Raw genomic sequence first — 18,797 nt, forward strand, 5'->3', positions numbered from 1 at the left:
GGTCTTTTTGTCTGTTTGCTCGCTACAGCCTCGCTGCCTTATTTCTGCCCCATTAACACACCTAACCTCAGGGGCTTTCCACTTAGCAGCGACCAGCTAGAGAAGCCTTTCCTGGTTACCATGACTACAGCAGCTCCCTGATTACTCACTAGCCCATCATCCTGCATCCTGCATTCTTTTTCTTTTTCCTCTAATTTCTTCAGAGCACTTATTATCTGAAATTATATATTTTCTGTCTTTTCCATTAAAAAAGTAAACTGTATGAAGACAGAGACCTTGCCCAGCAGGTTCACTGCTGTAGCCCCAGGGGCCGGCCCAGGGTGTGGTGCCCTTTAGGTACCTATAAGAATACTTATTAAGCAAATCAGTGAACGCCTGCTTTTGTTTACTCTTCTCTTGCGGGCTCCCCCTTCTCTTCCTTGGCTTCCGAAAAAGCTAGAAAAGAACAACAGAAAAGCCTTTCTTGTAGGCAGGACTTCCTCACTCATTTTTCCTGTTTTGTTTGTGTTTATTCTGTTTTCATGCCCATCTGTGTTCTTTTCAGCCTTGAATCTAAGGAAATTTTTTCTTGATTAATCCATTTGGAAGGATAAAAGGAGAAATAAACAAGTAAGACACCCTTTGGGAATGTTCTACGATTCACTGGTCCAGATTCCTTGTCGGCCACTTTCCACTTCCAGGTGTAAGGAGGAGACATGTGGAAATGGAATTTCTCTATGGGCAGAAACAGAAGGAAACAGCAAAATGGAAGCTTTCCTGGAAAATCTGGGACCCAGAGTTACAATCGAGAGGCCTTCTTATATTATAAAACATGCACGGAGGTAGGAGAGAGAAGTGATAAAGCAACTTTACCTGTTGAAATCCACCCTGGAGGTTGTAATTCAGCTAAAATTAGAGGCTTTGAACAGTTCCTGACCTGTATTACTGATGAGGGAGCACGAGGCTGGCCGAGGACAAAGCAAGAGCTGGCGCCTTGCACCCCCTCTTCACCCGCTCCCCTCCATAAGTGTAGCATCCCTCAGGCAGCCCTGACTGCCATGAACAATAAGCAAATAGTTAACTTGCAGAGCTCACAATCCTGCTAGACAGGAGTCTCCCTTGGCTTACAAATGTTCTAAATCTCACTAACAAAGACGATTGATAGCAGGATTGTGACACCCCACCAAAAAGTCTCCCAACGATCTTAATGTTAATGGCTGGTCTAAAGACAACATTGATCCAGCAGCAAGGGCAAGGCCTTCGGCAGGCCTGGAACATCCTGGCACCTTGTAGGCCCTCTTTAGCATATGAAAACTCCACTGACACCTCCCTTCCCCTCACCTTCCCCCAACAGCAGGGTACATAACCTGCCATCCCTCACAACCCGGGGCAGCAGCTCTTCCTGCCCACGGGTCCTGTCCCCGTGCTTTAATAAACCACCATTTTGCACCAAAGATGTCTCAAGAATTCTTTCTTGGTCATCGGCTCCGGACCTCAGCCCACCAAACCTCACCTAGGTTCTAGAACTTCATCATTACTAAGAGTTTAGGAGGCCATGAGAGGACCTGTCACTCCAATTCTGAGCAGCATGGGGAGATGGAAGGGGGGGCATGGAAATCTTGAGCTAATCCCAAGTGCTCCCCAAAAGGTCTCCTCCCTGGGTTTCACAGTGTGTGTCCTTAGGGCTGCCCTTCCCTCCTTCCCTTCCTACAGCACCGCCCCCCCCCCCCCCCCCCCCAGTGGCCACCACCTCCTCCTCACCCCTCTCTCCCTGAGGAACTTGCTTACTGAGGATCCTGTTTACTTCCTGACTCTCTGGGTCGCAGGTGTATCTGATTTCCTTCCATCCATCTAGCAAACTCCCACAGGAGGGAGGTCTAGCTTCCCTCCCCCTCAGACTCCCCAAGGGGCTGGGAAGGGCTTTCAACACAGGGACACCCTGTTGGGGGCATGGTGGACCCGTGGGCCTCAAGGGTCAGTTTCGAGAAGTTCGAAGAGTGTGCCAGACTAGAAGCGTACCAGGCTGCTGAATGGGCCATGCAGGAATGAAATCTGTGCCTGGGCTTCGGACTCCAAAGGGGGAAAGAGAAAGAGCCCCAGCCTGGCACCAGGCCTCTCAGGCCAGTAGCAAACGTCTGTGTCCTCATGGTCATACCTCTACTGCTGGGCACCAGGGGAGGAGGGCACAAGAGCGTGGACATTGTGTTTCCGCAGAGACACAGCCCTTGTTTTATGCGTAATGGGAGCCGGTTAATCGGATCCAACGGTCAAACATGTGGGCAATTTTATCCCGCTGTGGACCACGGCAATTTCTGGCCACGGATCTGAGTTTTTCCCCTTTCCCCCGAGGAATTGACCACTACTGAAACACCTCTAGGGTCCGAAAGGTCTCGAGGTGGGGTTATCATAGGGTCAGCAAATCCCCTGGAATTACATGCAAAAAACGTAGGTGTGTGCACCTTGGTGTAACAAGTGTACACTCTTCTAGGGAGGGACCAGAGTTGTAACAGATTCTCAAAGAGGCCAGGCTGCAGAAGAATAGGAAGGAGAATTGGAAGGCCTGCTTTAGGTTTTTTAGGCAGGTGACTGAGGGTAATTAGAACTGGCTCTCAGAGAGCCAGAGAGAATGGAAGCACATGTCTGGGGGCTGGCTAGGGGCAGGCCCTTTGGAGGAGCCGTGGAGGCCACTGCCAAGTCCATCCCACTAGGCACAGGCTGCCGTGCCCTTGAGAGGCCACCCATGCCGGCCTGGCTTATGTCACTTGTCTTGCCTGGTCAGAAGACCTCTCCCTTTCGGATGCTCAAAATTCTGACAGGTGGCAAGCCGAAACAGTTTAGAACTTCCATCGCCCAGTTGGGCAGCCAAGATCTGCGGGGAGAAGGGTCTCCAGAGAACCCAGTTTGAGAGGAAGGACAGCTGATACCCTTGCTCTCATTCCAACCATCCCATTGCTACCGAGATTCCCTGCAGGGCCCTCCCACGCCCCTCCCATGTCTGGCAAACTCTCTGTTCCTCCCTTCCAGAAGACCAATCTCTAGCTCCTTATCCACAGACCCTATGATTGCATCCCTGATGCTGATTTGCCCTTGCTCTGTAAGTGGTCCTGCTGGGTGTCTCTTCTCCCGGGGGAAATGTGACCACCCTGAAGACACGGTTCTCACACTCAGCTCCTCCTTCCACCCCTTGCCTCGCCCCATTCTATTGTTCTGGCATCAGCCTTACTCTAGGGCAGGAGGGAGACTGGGGAAGGTCAGAAGGTAGCAGGACACTCGGGGCATACACTGGGAAGTGTGGGGTCAGGTCCTGCCCTTGAGAAGGGAGCACAGGCCCCGGAGGATATGCCAGGGGAGACACATATGCCATGTGCTATAAGGAGAAGGCCGTGCCAAGCCTAAGGGGAACGTATTGGTCCCACGGCCCCTGCCCCCGTTCTGGCCCACTGTCCCACTCTCGGGTGACTCTAAGAACTTCCTCTCCAGAGTTGGGGTCCTCTGCCTCCCTTCCTGATATTCACCCTCTCCCAGAGCTGCCACCCTTCTGAGACAAGATCATTCTCCAGCTTAAACACTTTCAATGACTCACTTTTGTCCTCAATAAATACTCTGAGCACGGTGTGAATTTCAATTCAACATCTTTTTAGTGTCATTTCCTACAACAAACCTCAGCTTCAGCCGAATCCAACCTCTCAATAGTTCACAAACACACCTATGTCTCTAGAACTCTGCTTGTGCCATTCTCTCCTCTGGGAATGCCCTGGTGAGCCTCTTCTCTCCCCCAGACAAGCGTGCTTCCATCCGGCCGCCACCGTGGGCCACCCTGGGCACACCACGCAGAAATAACACCTGGCTAGGGACCCTGCCGGTGCATGGCTCCCATACAAAGAATAAACTGGAACAAATGCTAATGGAGCGCTTACTCAATGCTAAGTACTCCGTGGCGTGTGAATTATTCCCTTTATCCCCATCTCTGAGCCCTCGCCCATCATGTGAGGGGGTCAGTTGTCTTCATTTTCAGAAGAGGAAGCTGAGGTTCAGAGAGGGTAAGGATCTTGCCCAAGGTCACAGAGCTCGGAAGAGTCAGGGCTAGGGTTTGAGTTCCTGGGTGTCGTAAGCGGCCCTCTGACCTATGCACGTTGTTGGCTTTTACAGGGCAGCTCTGTCCCATTTGTCATTTGTCATGGTATCCCCTCCACCTAGGTCGATGCCAGGTGGGGTATTCAGTAGAAATTTGTGGAATTTCTTTAAAGGGTGGAAGCTTGGGTAGCAACCTCATTTACCTCTCATCAACTACAGCAAAGAGATCTTCTGAGGCACTCTTCGGAGAGCAGAAGAGCGCTCTAGCAGGTAGGAAATGGAGAAGAAGGCGCATCGCCACCCACTGCCCTGCCTTCTCCCACTATTTCTGACGGGGGGTTGCGCTGGGCAGCTCTAAGAGTCTCAGAAACCAGAACTGCAAAGCTTTGGGAGCTCACCGGCTGACATGGGAATAAGATTCGGCTCTGGGAATGTGGTCTATGTGGCCCCTGCTCCTACCTTCCTCTCCCTCCCCTTCCTTCTCCCTGCTCCTGGCCTTTATGATGAGCAGTGGTACCAGGTCACAGGTAGTGGGGGTGCGTGCTCTCCCCAGAGGACCCGCCCTCCTTCCGGAGTACCAGGGGAGACAATGGCTCCCCCACCGGGGCCCCCTCCAGCCTCACCATCAGTGCTGGCGTCATCCACCAGTATGATCTCCTTCAGCAGGATGGCAGGGGCAGTGTGCAGCACACTGTACACAGTTCGCAGCAGTGTGGACCAGGCCTCGTTGTGAAACACGATGATGACGCTGGTGGTGGGCAGTGGAGGGCAGCGGCGGAACTTCTGGTCGACACATCTAGGAGGATGGAAGCATTGATACAGCTCTCCAGGTCCTCAGGAGCTCCGGGGGTAGGAGGTCCCTGTCCACAGGTTGCCATCACTGTCCTCTGCTCTCCCATGCGGCTGGGAGGAGCTGCTCCCTGTTCCTGGCTCACTCTGATCTTCCACCAACCCGAGCCTCTGCACAGGTCCTAGCGAACCCATTCCAAACCCCATCTGCCCCACTGCTGGCTCGGTGCCCCAGCTTGAGGCAGAGCGCTCCCTTGCCCTCCCCTTGACTTCTCTTGTCTGCTCCAGGAGTTCCCAGGGCTGACTCTTTCTTCCTCAGTAATGTGTGCGCTGCAGAAAGTGTAATCCAATCTGGAGGTCCCCAAGGGGATGTAATAAAGGGCAAATTTGACATCTGAGAAAAGTGACTACAATTTCCATACTCCAGGAGAGAAAAAGGCTCTTTTCTTTACAATTTACAGTGCTTCTCTAACCCATTTCCTCATTAATTCCCTGTAATCTGATACTATCATCACACGTGATTTCCTGTGACCTTTTCTGTGTCTTCATCGGCTCCAGCTACCCTGAGTAGGTGGCCACACGGCCACACTCTTGACACTCCGCCTTGGCTGAGGGTAGGATGCTGAGAATCCTAGACCTCAGGGAATCATTTGGGCTGACAGTCTATTTTTTTCCCTCTCTCTTCTTTTTAAGATTTTATTTTACTTGTTAGAGAGAGAGAGAGAAGAAGAAGCAGGGGGAGCGGCAGAGGGAGAGGGAGAAGCAGGCTTCCCGCTGAGCAGGGAGTCGAATGTGGATGCGGGTCTCCATCCCAGGACCTGGAACCCTGACCTGAGCTGAAGGCAGGTGTTTAACTGACTGAGCCACCCACGCGCCCCCTGATGGCCTTTCTTATCCCCCCTCTGCTGTCAGATTTCTTACGAATCCTCCAGAAATGATTCCCCAACTTCCTCCCCTGGCTGCCCTCCTGCCTGACACCCCTTCCTGCTGAGGAGCTCTTGAGAACTCCGAGTGGCCCCTCCATCTAGGACTTTGATACTTGGTCCAAGTCTGAGGACCCCTAGGTTCCAGCACTAAGTACTCAATGAACTCAAGAAGGGGGTTGCCATGTGAGAAAAGGCGAGAAAGGATCTAACTCTTGAGCTGGGACAGACAAAATCTATGACTTGAGGACAACGTGAGCAGGCCATGGCAGCCTCAGAGTGAGGCTTGGAGCTCAGAGATCTCTGTGTTGGTTCATTGCCCGGGGCGGTAAGTAAAAATGGCTCCACATGGAGGCTGGTTCTGTGGCCCTTCACAGAGGGAAGCCAGGAGGTGGAGGGATGGTCCTGACTATCCAGGCTCCTGTCCGGAAACAGCCCTTTCTCAACAGCTCAATGGCAGAGTCCCACAGGCTCTTCTTGGGCAGGCCTCCGCAGAGGGCGGGCCATCGAGTCTGCAATCTGGAATCATCCCTCCCATTTACCCTGGTGCCAGGTCCTGGGACCTGAACTCCTCCTTCTGTATCCCATCACCTTGGTCATTTTACTGTCACGGTCTCCCTGGGCCTCTGGCCTGACCACAATACCAAGGCCGAGGATAAGGGCACTGGTCAGGAAAAGAAGGGAGGGCTTAGAGGAAATCCTTGCCCATATCATACAATCACCAGCAGCTCTCTACCTGGCATTTGGCCCATGGCCATGACCACACCAGCCACACCTAGGGCAGAACCCTGGCTTCCCCCCAGGACTCTGGGGGCTACTTACTCAGGGGGTCGGGTGTCTGGCCCCAGGGCCCTCTGCAGGGAAATCCGGTCACTGGCAAAGGCATTGAAACAGTGCTTCTTATAGCCTTCTTCCTTTTCCTGGGTCTCCAGGCGTGTCCACTTGTCCTTCTGAAATGCCTTCCCATCTGCCCCGGGGCTATTGGGATCCTGGGGTGGCCGTTCCCAGAAGGGCTTCAGCTCAGCTGGAGTGTAGAACCCAGGCAGGCAGGACTGGTTTGTGGAGATGGGTGTCTCCTGGGGCTCGGGAGCCCTGATCTGGAGCTTGGGCATCGAATCTCGAAGGTTGTTCACGGCCCCCAGCATGAGGTCCAGCACGTGATCCTTCTGGCTCACCAAGGACTTCAGCCATGGTTTCTCAGTGGCCTGCTCCGTGCTACTCACATCCCTGTGCAGGATGAAGAGGAAGAGCACGAAGGCACTGCCCACCATGGCCAGGCGCAGGGGCATGTGGCGTCTGCGGAAAAGCCGCATCCTCAGGGCCCAAAGGGGACCCTGGCCGGGTCAGCCCGAGTGCGGTGCCCAACCCTGGAAATAGCTCGATAGGTTGTAGCAGCCACTCCTTGGGGCCTCAGCCTGAGAAGGGAAGAGGAGAGAGAGAAATGAGCCAAGGCAGCAGTGTGGAGGGACTCTGGGGGCTTGGGGTTTGAGTCCCGGCTCTGTCCCTGAATGGTGACCACACCTCGGCCCCATCACATCACTCTTCTGTGCCTCAGTTCCCTCTAGCCACAAGATGAGGAACCAGACTCAGCATTGCTCTCCTACTCTGAGACTGACACCCACGGATCTGGGATTACCAAATGCCGAAACTCTGCGTGAAGAGGTTTAATCGACATAACGGCTTTGGGAAATAATGTGACATTATCAAGCAAAATTTTAAAATGTGCCCACCCAGGGGTGCCTGGGTGGTGCAGTCGGTTAAGCCTCTGCCTCTTGGTTTCGGCTCAGATCATGATCTCAGGGTCCCCGGATGGAGTCCCGGGTTGGGCTCCATGCTCAGTGGGGAGCCTGCTTGGAATTCTCTCTCCCTCTGCCCCTTTCCCTGCTCTCTCTCTCTCAAATAACAAATAAACAAATCTTAAAAAAAAAAGATTTTATTTATTTATTTGACAGACAGAGATCACAAGTAGGCAGAGACACAGGCAGAGAGAGAGAGAGAAGAGGAAGCAGGCTCCCTGCGGAGCAGAGAGCCAGATGTGGGGCTCGATCCCAGGACCCTGGGATCACGACCTGAGCCGAAGGCAGAGGCTTTAACGCACTGAGCCTCCCAAATAGACAAATCTTTTAGAAAAATTATGAAGAAGAAAAAAAAATGCACACCCAATGACCCTGCAATTTTACGCCCAGTTTTATATCCCAGAGAAACTCCTGGATCTATGAGCCAGGAGGCGCGTACAGGAAAGCTCTGAGCAGCGCCAACTGCAACAGTCCAAGTCCATGTCCACCGACAGAATGAACAAGTGAGAAATACCCACAGCACGGAGAACTCTACAGCAGTGACAAAGCATGAGCTACCTTGACAAGCAGCTGCATGGGACAGTCGCCAGGACCAGACAGGAGGCCACAGCAGGATACAAACAGGATGGGGCGCCTGGGTGGCTCAGTGGGTTAAAGCCTCTGCCTTCAGCTCAGGTCATGATCTCGGGGTCCTGGGATCGAGCCCCACAATAAAGCTTATTGGTTAAACACTAGATGTTGGTGGCAAGACACCTGGGTACAAATCCCTGCTGAGCAGAGAGCCCGCTTCCCTTCCTCTCTCTCTGCCTGTCTCTCTGCCTACTTGTGATCTCTGTCAAATAAATAAATAAAAATTTAAAAAAAAAAGATACAAACAGGATGCACCCACTTGCAGAAAATTCAGAAAACTGGGAAACTAATGATACTGTTTATGAACACAAAAATAAATGGGTGGTCAAGCTATAAAGAAAAATGAAGGCGGTGGGGAAACCCTGAAGGAATAATAAAACCAAAATTTCTGGGGAGGGAAGAAAATGTGTGGGAATGGCGGCTGCTGGTGGAAATGGTATTCTCTACACCCTTACATGTATTTTGCAAATATTTTTCTCTATCTACTCATATTTAATTAAAGAAAAAAAAATACCTGAGGTTCTATGACAACATCTTTCAGGCAGAAATGGGATTACGTGTTCACCAGCTTCTACCCTTAGGCCCATAGTCGCATAGCTCAAAGGACGAATGCAAAACTTTCTGTGGAGAACTCTGGGGAGCATAAGGTGCTTTTTTTTTTTTTTTTTTTTTTGTTAAAGCTTTTATTTATTTATGTGAGAGAGAGTGTGTGTGCACGTGGGGGTCAAGGGGGAGAGGCAACGGCAGAGGGAGAAGCAGGCTCCCCACTGAGCAGGGAGCCCATTTCGGGACTTGATCCCAGGACCCTGGGATTACAACCTGAGCTGAAGGCAGACACTAAACCAACTGAGCCACCCAGGCGCCCCTGGAAGAATAAAGCTTATTGGTTAAACACTAGATGTTGGTGGCAAGACACCTGGGTACAAATCCCAGTTTTGCCCGTTCTAGTAACAATAGCATCTACTCTGAGTGTAGTAAGGATTAAAGCTCAACGAAATAATTCATGGAAAAACTTTAGCAGTCTGTGTACATAGTAAGTTCTCAAAAAGTGTTAGTTTCCATTGTTAGCATCTGTGTGTCCCTCGGACAGAGCTGGTCATCTTTCTAAGGCTCCATTTCCTCCTCGAGAAAGTGGGGGTAACAAATACTTAATGCACAGGGTTACAGTGAGGTAAAATCAGAGATGATGTCTGCAAAATACTCAGCAGCATGCTGGGCACATAATAAGCCCTTGATAAATGCTATCAATTATTCCTATTATTATAATTAATAAATCCCTGCTCAGCTTCCCAGCAATTATCCTCGAGTACCTGGTCCTTGGCCAAAGCCACATTCATTACTGGTGGCATGTCTTGTTTAAAAGTAATGCCGGTTGAGCTACTTAACGCTGTCATTTAAACACACAAGTTCCTTCCTGCCTGTGGAGAGAAGCCTGGTGTCTGGAGTCACTTGGATCTGGGGGAGATGGGCCCACTGTGATCTCAAGAGGGAATAGGGCTAGACATAGAGTTTTCTTTTATAACAGTGGATTCAGTAGCATCATCAAAAGTCAAAACAAAATCTCTCTGAGCCACTATTTTGTATCAGGAGTCGGGAGAGGAAATGTGTTCGTTCTGCCAGCACTGGGAACACCTGCTACGTGCCAGGTACTCTGCCAGACAGGTGTGTTAAGTGGGAGCTTATATACAGAATTAAGAATATTCAGGTTACGACCTGCTGAGCAAGGAGGCACAAGCCACCCCCACGGGATTGGCAGGTCGCTCCCCCAGCATCTGAGGTCCCACTTAGGGGAAGTGAAACCCATGGGGCCATTCTGACTTGAAGGCCCAGTTTCAACACACCCACACAAAGGAAGAAGCAGAGGTACAAGACTGATTTGTACTTACCAGTCCCAGAAGGGAGGGGGCGCAATGAGCCGGGGGAAAGGCTGTCCTCAGTTTGGGGCCACCGGCAAGCGGGAGACAGAGAGCACCTATACTCAAAGGTGATTGGGACAGAGGTCAGTAACTTTGCTTGGGCTTAACTCCTAAGTGATTATTTTAAAAAGGTGCCCCGCTAAAAGCGAAGTGGGAACTTTTGGCAGGTGTTCTAAACTCAAGTCCTTATTGAAACGTCCAGACTCTAGATGTGAGTAGGATGATCATACTTGATAAAATGCCAAGGCAGCAACTCCGAAGAACAAAGTTGTCTTTCTCAAAACTTGTTTTCCTTATCACAGGGGGGTAGACAGAGATGAGCAAGTACAGCCCTCAAGGACCATAGACTCAATTGGAAAAGTCAGATTTTTTTTCAATTGGAGTATAATTGACCTGAGAAGTCAAATTTTATTTATTTATTTATTTGTTTATTTAAGATTTTCTTTATCCATTTGACAGAGAGAGAGACAGTGAGAGAGGGAACACAAGTGGGGGAGTGGGAGAGGGAGAAGCAGGCTTCCTGTGGAGCAGGGATCCCCATGTGGGGCTGAATCCCAGGACCCTGGGATCATGACCTGAGCCAAAGGCAGATGCCTGATGTCTGAGCCACCCAGGTGCCCCGGGGAAGTCAGATTTTTAAATGGAAATCGCCTAGGGAGACAGGCATCCTTGATGCCCAGGAAGAGAGGACACAGAAAACTCAACAAGTGCAGAAGAGTGTTGGCAGTGAAGAAGTCCCTCGGTGGGAGGTACCTGACCTGAGCACTCACCCACAGGAAGGAGCTGGCCAGGCAAGGTGAGTGCATTTCAGGCAGAGGGAATGGCACAGACTAAGGTCTAGAGGCAGGAGATAGCACGGCCAAGCAGAGAACTGCCCGTGGTTTGGTATGGTGGGAGCATGAAGACAGGAATTGCTGAGGACGGGCCTGGAGAGGTGGCTGCAACTGGGTCATCATGCCAAGGAATTTGCCTTGACCTGAGGTATGGGAGCAACAAAAGCTTAGCCAGAGCCCAGCATTACAGGAAGACAGTAGGCCAGCTGGTGGAGGGTGTCTAGGAGATGGATCGGACTGGCAACTGGATGGCTAATGGAGAGGGGTTGGGTGGGGGGTGTGCCTGACCCAAGATAGTAGTGGTGTGGATCAGGAGGGAGGATATGGTGCTAGGAAAAGTCCCATGGGTGATGGGGTGGGACACAGAGGGACAGGGAGCAATAGGAGAGAATTCCTTTTCCTAAGAGAGTTTAAAATCTAGTTGGAGAATAAGAACTGCTAGTGCTGGCTCCAGGTAGCACCTGTCCAAGGAGAAGATGGGAGCAGGAAAAAGAGCTCTCACCGAACACCCTTTTGCACTTTGAGCCCTGATGACATTACTTCTTCAAGAATTAATAAAATTAAAACTTAATAACAGCACAGATGGGAAGTGCTAAGTTGAAAGAGGTAGATCTCTTTGGGTTGGAAGAAGCCTTCAAGGAGGGAATGAGGATACAGTGGAGAGGCAGACTTTTGCCCTAGAGGTTGAGCTATGCTGGGCCAGCACAAGGCGTTGAGCTAGACACCTCCTCAATTCTGGAACTGTGTCAGCTAAGCACAAATAACAGAGTCTGAAAAGTGGGGGGTGTTTGCCATGACAGTGTTGAACCATCCTGCAGGCTGCACCTTCCCTGATACTTTCTGTCTACCTTCCCACTCCAGCAAGAAAGGGAGCACAGTCAGAAACAAAGACCTGGTAAGAGTTTAGTTACCAGCTGCTGCCAAGTGTTCGCGACTCACCTCCTCTAAGAAGTCCTCCCTGATTGATTCACTTAGAATCACCCAGATCACTCCAATTCCCTAGTCCGGGCATTGCCTCGTGGTCCTTTGCAGTGGGGTTCACCTCTGCTCCTTTTATTTCCCCTGGACAAAGAGACCTAGGGTTAAATTGAATCCTTCCAAGCTTCTGCTCTCTCAATCCAGCCTGCCTGTCTAAGCCTTGCTCTCTGGAGACTGCAGTTCCTCAAGGTACTAACCACATCCTGAAATGAAATGAGACACCTGTGATTAGCTGTGGCGGTAAGGAACGAGGTCTCTGTTTGCTCAACATGTGAGCAATAAGAAAGAGCCCAGCAGGGCGCCTGGGTGGCTCAGTGGGTTAAGCCTATGCCTTCAGCTCAGGTCATGATCTCAGGGTCCTGGGATCGAGCCCCGCATAGGGCTCTCTGCTCAGCAGGGAGTCTGCTTCCTCCTCTCTCTGCCTGCTTCTCTGCCTACTTGTGATCTCTGTCTGCCCAATGAATAAATAAAATATTAAAAAAAAAAAAAAGAGCCCAGCAGAAGGGACACATAATCGGATGGAAGCCAGAAGACTTTGGGATTCAGGATTTCTGGCCTCTGCATGGGAGAGTCCCAGAAGTGTGGTTAGCAAGAGTGGGGAATCAGCCCTCCACCAGCCTGGTCAAGGAGTAGTCCCTGTTGTATGTATTACTTGGTCAAGTTCACAGGATTCTCCCCCGCAGTGTCTTGTACAGCTCCCCCACATTTGAGCTCCCACACCTGGTCTCCAGGACCACTGGCAAATGTGTCCATAGCCCTCACCCACTCATTCCCCTCCTGCTACTGGTGAGGGGAATTCCCAATGCTTTTTCCTCCAGCCATGCTTGGCATTGCCACACATGAACCATCTTGTTTCAGTACCGAGATGATGCCAGAAATCCTCTTCCTCCAGGAAGCTTTCTTAGATTGAACAAATGGGACCTGCCCCTCTGGCCTCACTAGCCAGAACACAAGTTTACTTTCTGTCACTGAGGTTTCACCCAGCCCCAGGGTCAATCAAACCACTGATTACAACTCACTGTAGGATTGTGTACTAAATTTAAAGTGCTGCAAATCAGCATGAAAATATTCTTTAAAAGATGAGAATAGAGGGGTACGTGGGTGTCTCAGTTGGTTAAGTGTCTGCCTACAGCTTAGGTCCTGGGGTCCTGGGATTGAGCCCAGCATCGGGGCTCCCCACTCAGCAGGGAGCCTGCTTCTCTCTCTCCCTCTGCCCCTCCCCTGGCTCTTGCCCATGCCGACACTCTCCCTCTCTCAAATAAATAAATAAAATCTTAAAAAGAAAAAAAGATCAGAATAGAATAGAACAAAAAAGAAAATGCCAAAGTGGATCGCATGCAATATGGGTGTTTTTTTTTTAATTTCATATCAGTTATTAGATATACATATGTAGAGTGTACCAAAAGTCTTAGCAGTTTTAAGCATTAATAACGTCAGAAGTGTAAACACTATAGACTCAAGAACATCACTTGAAAATTTTATTAAAATTTCTTTTACCTGATTTTTATGAATTCTGATGAACAAATTTTTATTTTATGCTTGTCTCTGCCCATTAGAGATGATAAACATGTCCTGATACAAAATGAAAAGGAAAATTTTGTTGTTTAAAATTTGTAAAACTGGGGCACCTGGGTGGCTCAGTCATTATGCATCTGCCTTCAGGTCAGGTCATGATCACAGGGTCCTGGGATTGAACTCCCTCTATGGCTCCCTGCTTGATGGGAAGCCTGCATCTCCCTCTCCCACTCCCCCTGCTTATGTTCCCTCTCTCGCTGTGTCTCTGTCAAATAAATGAATAAAAATCTTTAAAAATAAAGTAAAATAAAATTCATAAAACTCAATAAAAGTGAAAGAAATGTAAATTCCTACATTTTCAAATGATGCTTTTCTGTCTGATTATAGAATTCATACCTCTGATGTGAGTCAAGTGTAAAAGCGCCCTAAGATTTTTGGGATACCCTTGTAGGTGAGTTGTCACCACTTCTTGCTGTAAAAGGTCTTTCTTATTTTGGCCCAGTCACAGAAGTTGAAAGCCAGTGACCCAGTGCTGTCCCTCCTTTTTACATTATAGCCTCCTCCAAGAAGCCCCTTCAGATCTCCCAGAATTCCTCTCTCCACCCTCCTGTCCCTCCTGTGCCAGTGCTTCCACACTGGGCTCCTCACTGCCCGCCTCGGGTTCAAAGGAGTCTGTTCTCTCTCACCCCTTTGTGAGCGCCTGGCCAGAGAGGCAGGGTGTTTTACCCGTTTTGTCTCTTGCAAAGTCTAGCCCAGGTTTTTCAGGGAGTAGATATTCCATAAATGCTTGTTCAAGGAGATGAAGCCCAAGCGGTTCAAGTGAGCTGTTCCAAGCTACAGGGGTAAACGCTGGCTTCACTAGACGATATTTTGAATGCTCTTAGAGCAGCAAGCATTTGAGTTCCGTGACACTCTGTTGTCACACCCTCGGCAGGCCCCTTTGACTGGGTCTGTCCATGAGTCCAGCGCCCTCCTCTTACAGGACAGGCCAGAGGGGTTAGGTGACTTCCCTAGTATCACACAGCTTGTGGCTCCCAGAAGCAGATGCCAGTCTCCCAATTCCCAGGACACTGCTCTGTTCTCATATTCTTACCTCCCTCTTGGAGGTCACCTGGGTGGGTGGGGACTGGTTTAGGCTCCTGTGAGCCTGGGGCCAGGCTCTTTTCCCCAGTCTCCCCACCACCCACCATGCCACTCTTACACGGCCCCGCCCCTCCCTGGCGCCTGCCCTTCCCCAGAGCCTACATAGGACGACAAATGCTTTAACAATGACAAAATTGTAAGTCCCAGGCAAAGTTTCAGCTTCCGTGACAACCTGAGTCACCCACCCCAGAACACGCCCTTGCCAGCCAGGTGGCCTTTTTGTAACAAAGTTTCTGTTTATCTGCTAAGCCGCTCACCTCCGGGAGACGTGGCAGCCAGGAAGTAAGCAGCCGACACCACCACGGGGAAGTAAGCAGCCGACACCACCACGGGGATGTCTGCTCAAGTTACTCAGACTACAGCTCAATTACAGGTTCTTCGAAAAAGTGATGACTGTCAGACCGATCTCACTGAGGGCGCAGGTGTGTGGAGCGAGACATCATGCTGGGGAGGGGCAGGTCAATTTCAAGCCACTGGTCTGGGGAAGGAGGGGAGGCACCGAGAGGCCCTTTGGGGCCAGAGGATTCTTTCTGTGACCAGCACTTCTCCATCAAACACAACACTCATTTCACTTCCTCTGTTCTCAAGCTTAGTGAGTTCTCTCCTGCAAACCCCTCCTCCCACCCTCTCACCCTTTTGATTACAGAATGCTGGGAGGTTTTCACTTTCCTTTTAATTACACCTTCAAGACACTTCAACTTTTCCTCAAGATTTAGGCAGCAGGACTGTGGCCTATTTTCCCAGAAAGATGTACTGAAACTTATTTCTGTAGCTAGTCTCTCCAGTTCTCCTCCCCCCTCCCCCCCTCCCGACCTTGGTATCTAGGTTCATTTTATGTTTGCATAACATTTTAAGCCAAAGTTACCCACGGGTATTCCATTGAAAAACGCAGCCCAAATTTGCTCACAAGGTACGCCTAGAACAGTTCTTGGCATGTAGTCAGTGCTCGATAAAGGTTTGCTCATTTATTCCAAGTCTGCAAAGACCACTGAAAATCAAAATAATACGGGACCAAACAAAGTTCAGCAGCTCACAGGTTTTTCACTGGAGGACCCCAGACCCGTTGGGTCGGGTGCGGCAGGGATGGGTAACTGTTCTCCAAAGGAAGACTCAGAGACTGCTGGCTCCTCCGTGCCCAAGTGGGGGAGGGGGAGAACGGAAGCGGGGAGGAGGGGCCCCAACCGTATTCCTGAAGGCAGGGCCCCAGATTTGAGGAGGGGGTGGTGAGGGGGTAGGGCAGAACAGTGGTTTTCCTTCTCTCCTTATCCCATAGTTTGCTCCCCGCGGTAGGACAGCTACCCAGGACCACCCACACTCAACTTGCCAAGCCCTGGAGCTTAGGGTCTCCACTCCGCCCCCTAAGTTGGTGGGTCTTCCCAATCCTCCCCCCTTCCCGCGCCCCCGTCCCCAGCCTGGAAATCCTTGAAAAAGCTCCTGCCCCTGCCCCACTCCCAGGCACCTCGGGTAGTTTTCAGTGCCTTCTCAAGGTCAGGTTCACTCCACGCCCACTCCCAGGTCCTGCTGATTCATTCCCTGCCTCCTGGATCCTCCTCTTCCTCTCTCTCTCAAAACCGTCATCCCAGACCGCATCCTTATCTCCCCACATCTGGAGGCTCAGCAGAAGCTGCCTGCCAGCCTCCTCTGCCTCCTGCCCCTCTCCCTTCCACAATCTGAGCGGGTCTGTATTTGATCCTTAGCAAAACCCTGGCCTAAGCAACGGACTTCCCGTTGTCACTCACCCTCCCTGCCTTACCTTTTCCTCCTTACCACCTTTCCCTTATATTCTTGCTAAACAAGCAGTGTTCTTTTCTCTTTCAAATTCTTCCTCAGACTCCTCCCCTCCTCCAAGAAGCCTTCTTAGACTAAGGTGCATCGGTCTGGTCCTCAGGATCCCCCCGTGTATTTGTTACTAAGTTTCACCGCCCACACTTCCCCCCCTGTGTGGGACTTCCCCACTAGATTTTGTCAGACAGGGAGAACCAACAGGTCTAGACTCAGATTACCTAGATCCCGTTCGCCTTCTCCTTCCCTGTCTTTAAATTTCCTCATCCTCCATCTTTGGCCTCCAGAACGCTTTTTCCGACCAACCCAACTAGCCTTCTCAGCCTCACAGCATCCTACAGCCCTGAGGAATTTGGGCCTGCTATTCCACTGCCTTGGTCCGTCTGTCCTTTGTTCTCTGTTAGAGGTAGAGCTGAGGATGAGGATTGGGTTTCTTCCTTCCTTCAAACCTACCTAGGGCTCAAGACCAGATTGCACGGAATACAGGAGAATAACCTGGCCCCATGGGGCTCTCAGGTGCCACAAAAGAGTCTTCTAACCGTCCTCTTTCTCCCCAGACTGAACCCAACCTTGTTCACTGTGTGAGCCTTTTTACACAGCACAATTACAGCATTGAGCTCAACACAGAGACAGGCACTGCCCTGCACTTGACCTCTCATTTATTCAAACCCTCACTCTCATTCTCATTGAATGAGAGCGGACATTTTGGGCTTTCCCAGAGTGGGACAGAATGCCGTGTGAAGGACCAAGTTCACCCGCATGTCTTTGGCACGGCCCCTTGCTGGCTCCCTCCGGTACACAGACACGGTCTCTGACCCTCAGCTTCACTTCCAGAGCTGAGGAGTTCTGTGTGAGCTGAAGGGGGCTTGGGGGCAATACCACCACAACGTTTGATATCACTACTCACCCTGGCAAATCAAGTGACCATTATCTTTTCCATTCTACAGGTAAGGTAACCGAAGCACAGGGAGGTTAAGCAACTTAATCAAGGTCACATAGCAAGGAAGTAGCAAAGGTCGGATTTGCACTCAGTCCCAGGTCTGTCCAAAGCCCCCTCTCTTAACCATGACACCATGCTGCCTCTTACTTGGCTGTTGCTTGGAGCTTTACCAAAGCATTTTCATGGATACCTTCTCATCTGCTCCCCACCCAGGGAATGTTTATGTGATTTGGCCAAGGTTAGACAGCTAAATGAGAGACAGAGCTAAGTCAGCTGCCTCGATTTACGATACCCAACTGCCTCCCAAGTTCCTAGGGTTAGCTACCCCTCCTATTCCTGACTTCCGTTCTAGGCAATGGCTACCAGGACTAAGCCTATGGTCCTATGTCCTGAACCGGACACCTGAACTTGGGCTAAGATGTTTCTGATCTCAGAAGGAATCCAACATGCATCAGCACCTCCCCTTTCCAGGCGTGAGTTATTCCATGCTGCTCTGGATGGGTATGAGCTGTCCTGTCAACTGCGGGCAGTGATTACCAAGAACGAGGCCATTTCGGGCAGCCGGGGGTTCCTTCATGGTTCTACTGGCTCCAGACTCCCTCTTTTCTTTGACAGTCCCACCCTTTCCGTCCCGATGCCCCTGGAAGTAGTTTTCTGTGTGCCGTGATACTGGCTTCTGCAGGATAATAGGAACCAAAGTATATTTCAAACCCCTCACCTTACCTTGTCCGTGAATTTGTCTGTCTCATCCTTTTCACCCTTCCTCTGATGGGTAGGGATGGGGCTCATGTGTTGGAGAGGTGAAAAGCGCCTGTGCAGTGCATACACATCTTTGGTAAAATGAGCAGAAGCCTACACATCTCTTTAGTGGTCTAGAGTTGCTAACCTCATCCAGTGCCTGTAAACTGCATTTGTGGGGTCCGGAGGGACAGTGTTAAAACCCTGGGGCTATTGCAATGGGCGTCAGCCAATAGAGGGGTCCGTTTTAAGCTCTGCTGACAAACTGAGCCCCCCTTTCAGCCAGACACACAGAAGAGCCCTGTCCTACCCTCTGCAGAAGTCAGAGTCTGGGATGACTTGCTCTGGGGGCAAGTAACGAACGAACGGTTTTTCCTTTCAGTTAGCCTGGGGCTTGTCGGAAGAAGTGACGGGGAAATCGGGAAGTTGGTGACAGTCACAGTCATGAACACCCATGAGACTCCCTTCCCACAATGCCACACAGCTCCCACTCCCAAAAGGCCCACGACACCAGAGAGAGGTCATCTGAGACCCTATCTCTACTCAGGAGCAACGTGGCACTGGCAGGAGCATATCTCTATGAAAGATTTCCTGTACGGAGCACATGGAGTGGCCCAATCTGGGAAGACGGGGAACAGAAGGGATGCGGGAGCACGGATGGCTAAAGGGAAAAGACTGTAGAACCCTGGAGGGATGGCTACGGCTTGTCCCTCTCCTACCTACTCCTCCAAGTCCCAGAGGTCTGAGTCCTTCATTCATCT

The 18,797-nt window shown here is 50.8% G+C and overlaps 1 protein-coding gene across 5 annotated transcripts in view; it reads right to left on the bottom strand.

The window, feature by feature from the left end:
* Positions 1-18,797, bottom strand: part of GALNT6 (polypeptide N-acetylgalactosaminyltransferase 6) — a 35,469-nt gene that overhangs the window by 16,305 nt on the left and 367 nt on the right. Inside the window, exons 2-6 of one of the 5 annotated variants that reach the window (XM_059403154.1) lie at positions 13,416-13,490; positions 11,880-12,002; positions 10,078-10,163; positions 6,588-7,180; positions 4,677-4,849 (exon numbers count right to left, since the gene is read on the bottom strand). In XM_059403154.1, the coding sequence (XP_059259137.1) occupies positions 4,677-4,849; positions 6,588-7,078 (664 nt within the window). In that variant the 5' untranslated portion in view covers positions 7,079-7,180; positions 10,078-10,163; positions 11,880-12,002; positions 13,416-13,490. Of the gene's footprint in view, positions 1-4,676; positions 4,850-6,587; positions 7,181-10,077; positions 10,164-11,879; positions 12,003-13,415; positions 13,491-18,021; positions 18,110-18,797 lie in introns of all 5 variants that reach the window. The other 4 variants (XM_059403155.1, XM_059403153.1, XM_059403156.1 and 1 more) reach the window with 4 other exon arrangements.

This window comes from Mustela nigripes, chromosome 6 (genome assembly GCF_022355385.1).
Source record: "Mustela nigripes isolate SB6536 chromosome 6, MUSNIG.SB6536, whole genome shotgun sequence".
NCBI lineage: Eukaryota > Metazoa > Chordata > Mammalia > Carnivora > Mustelidae > Mustela > Mustela nigripes.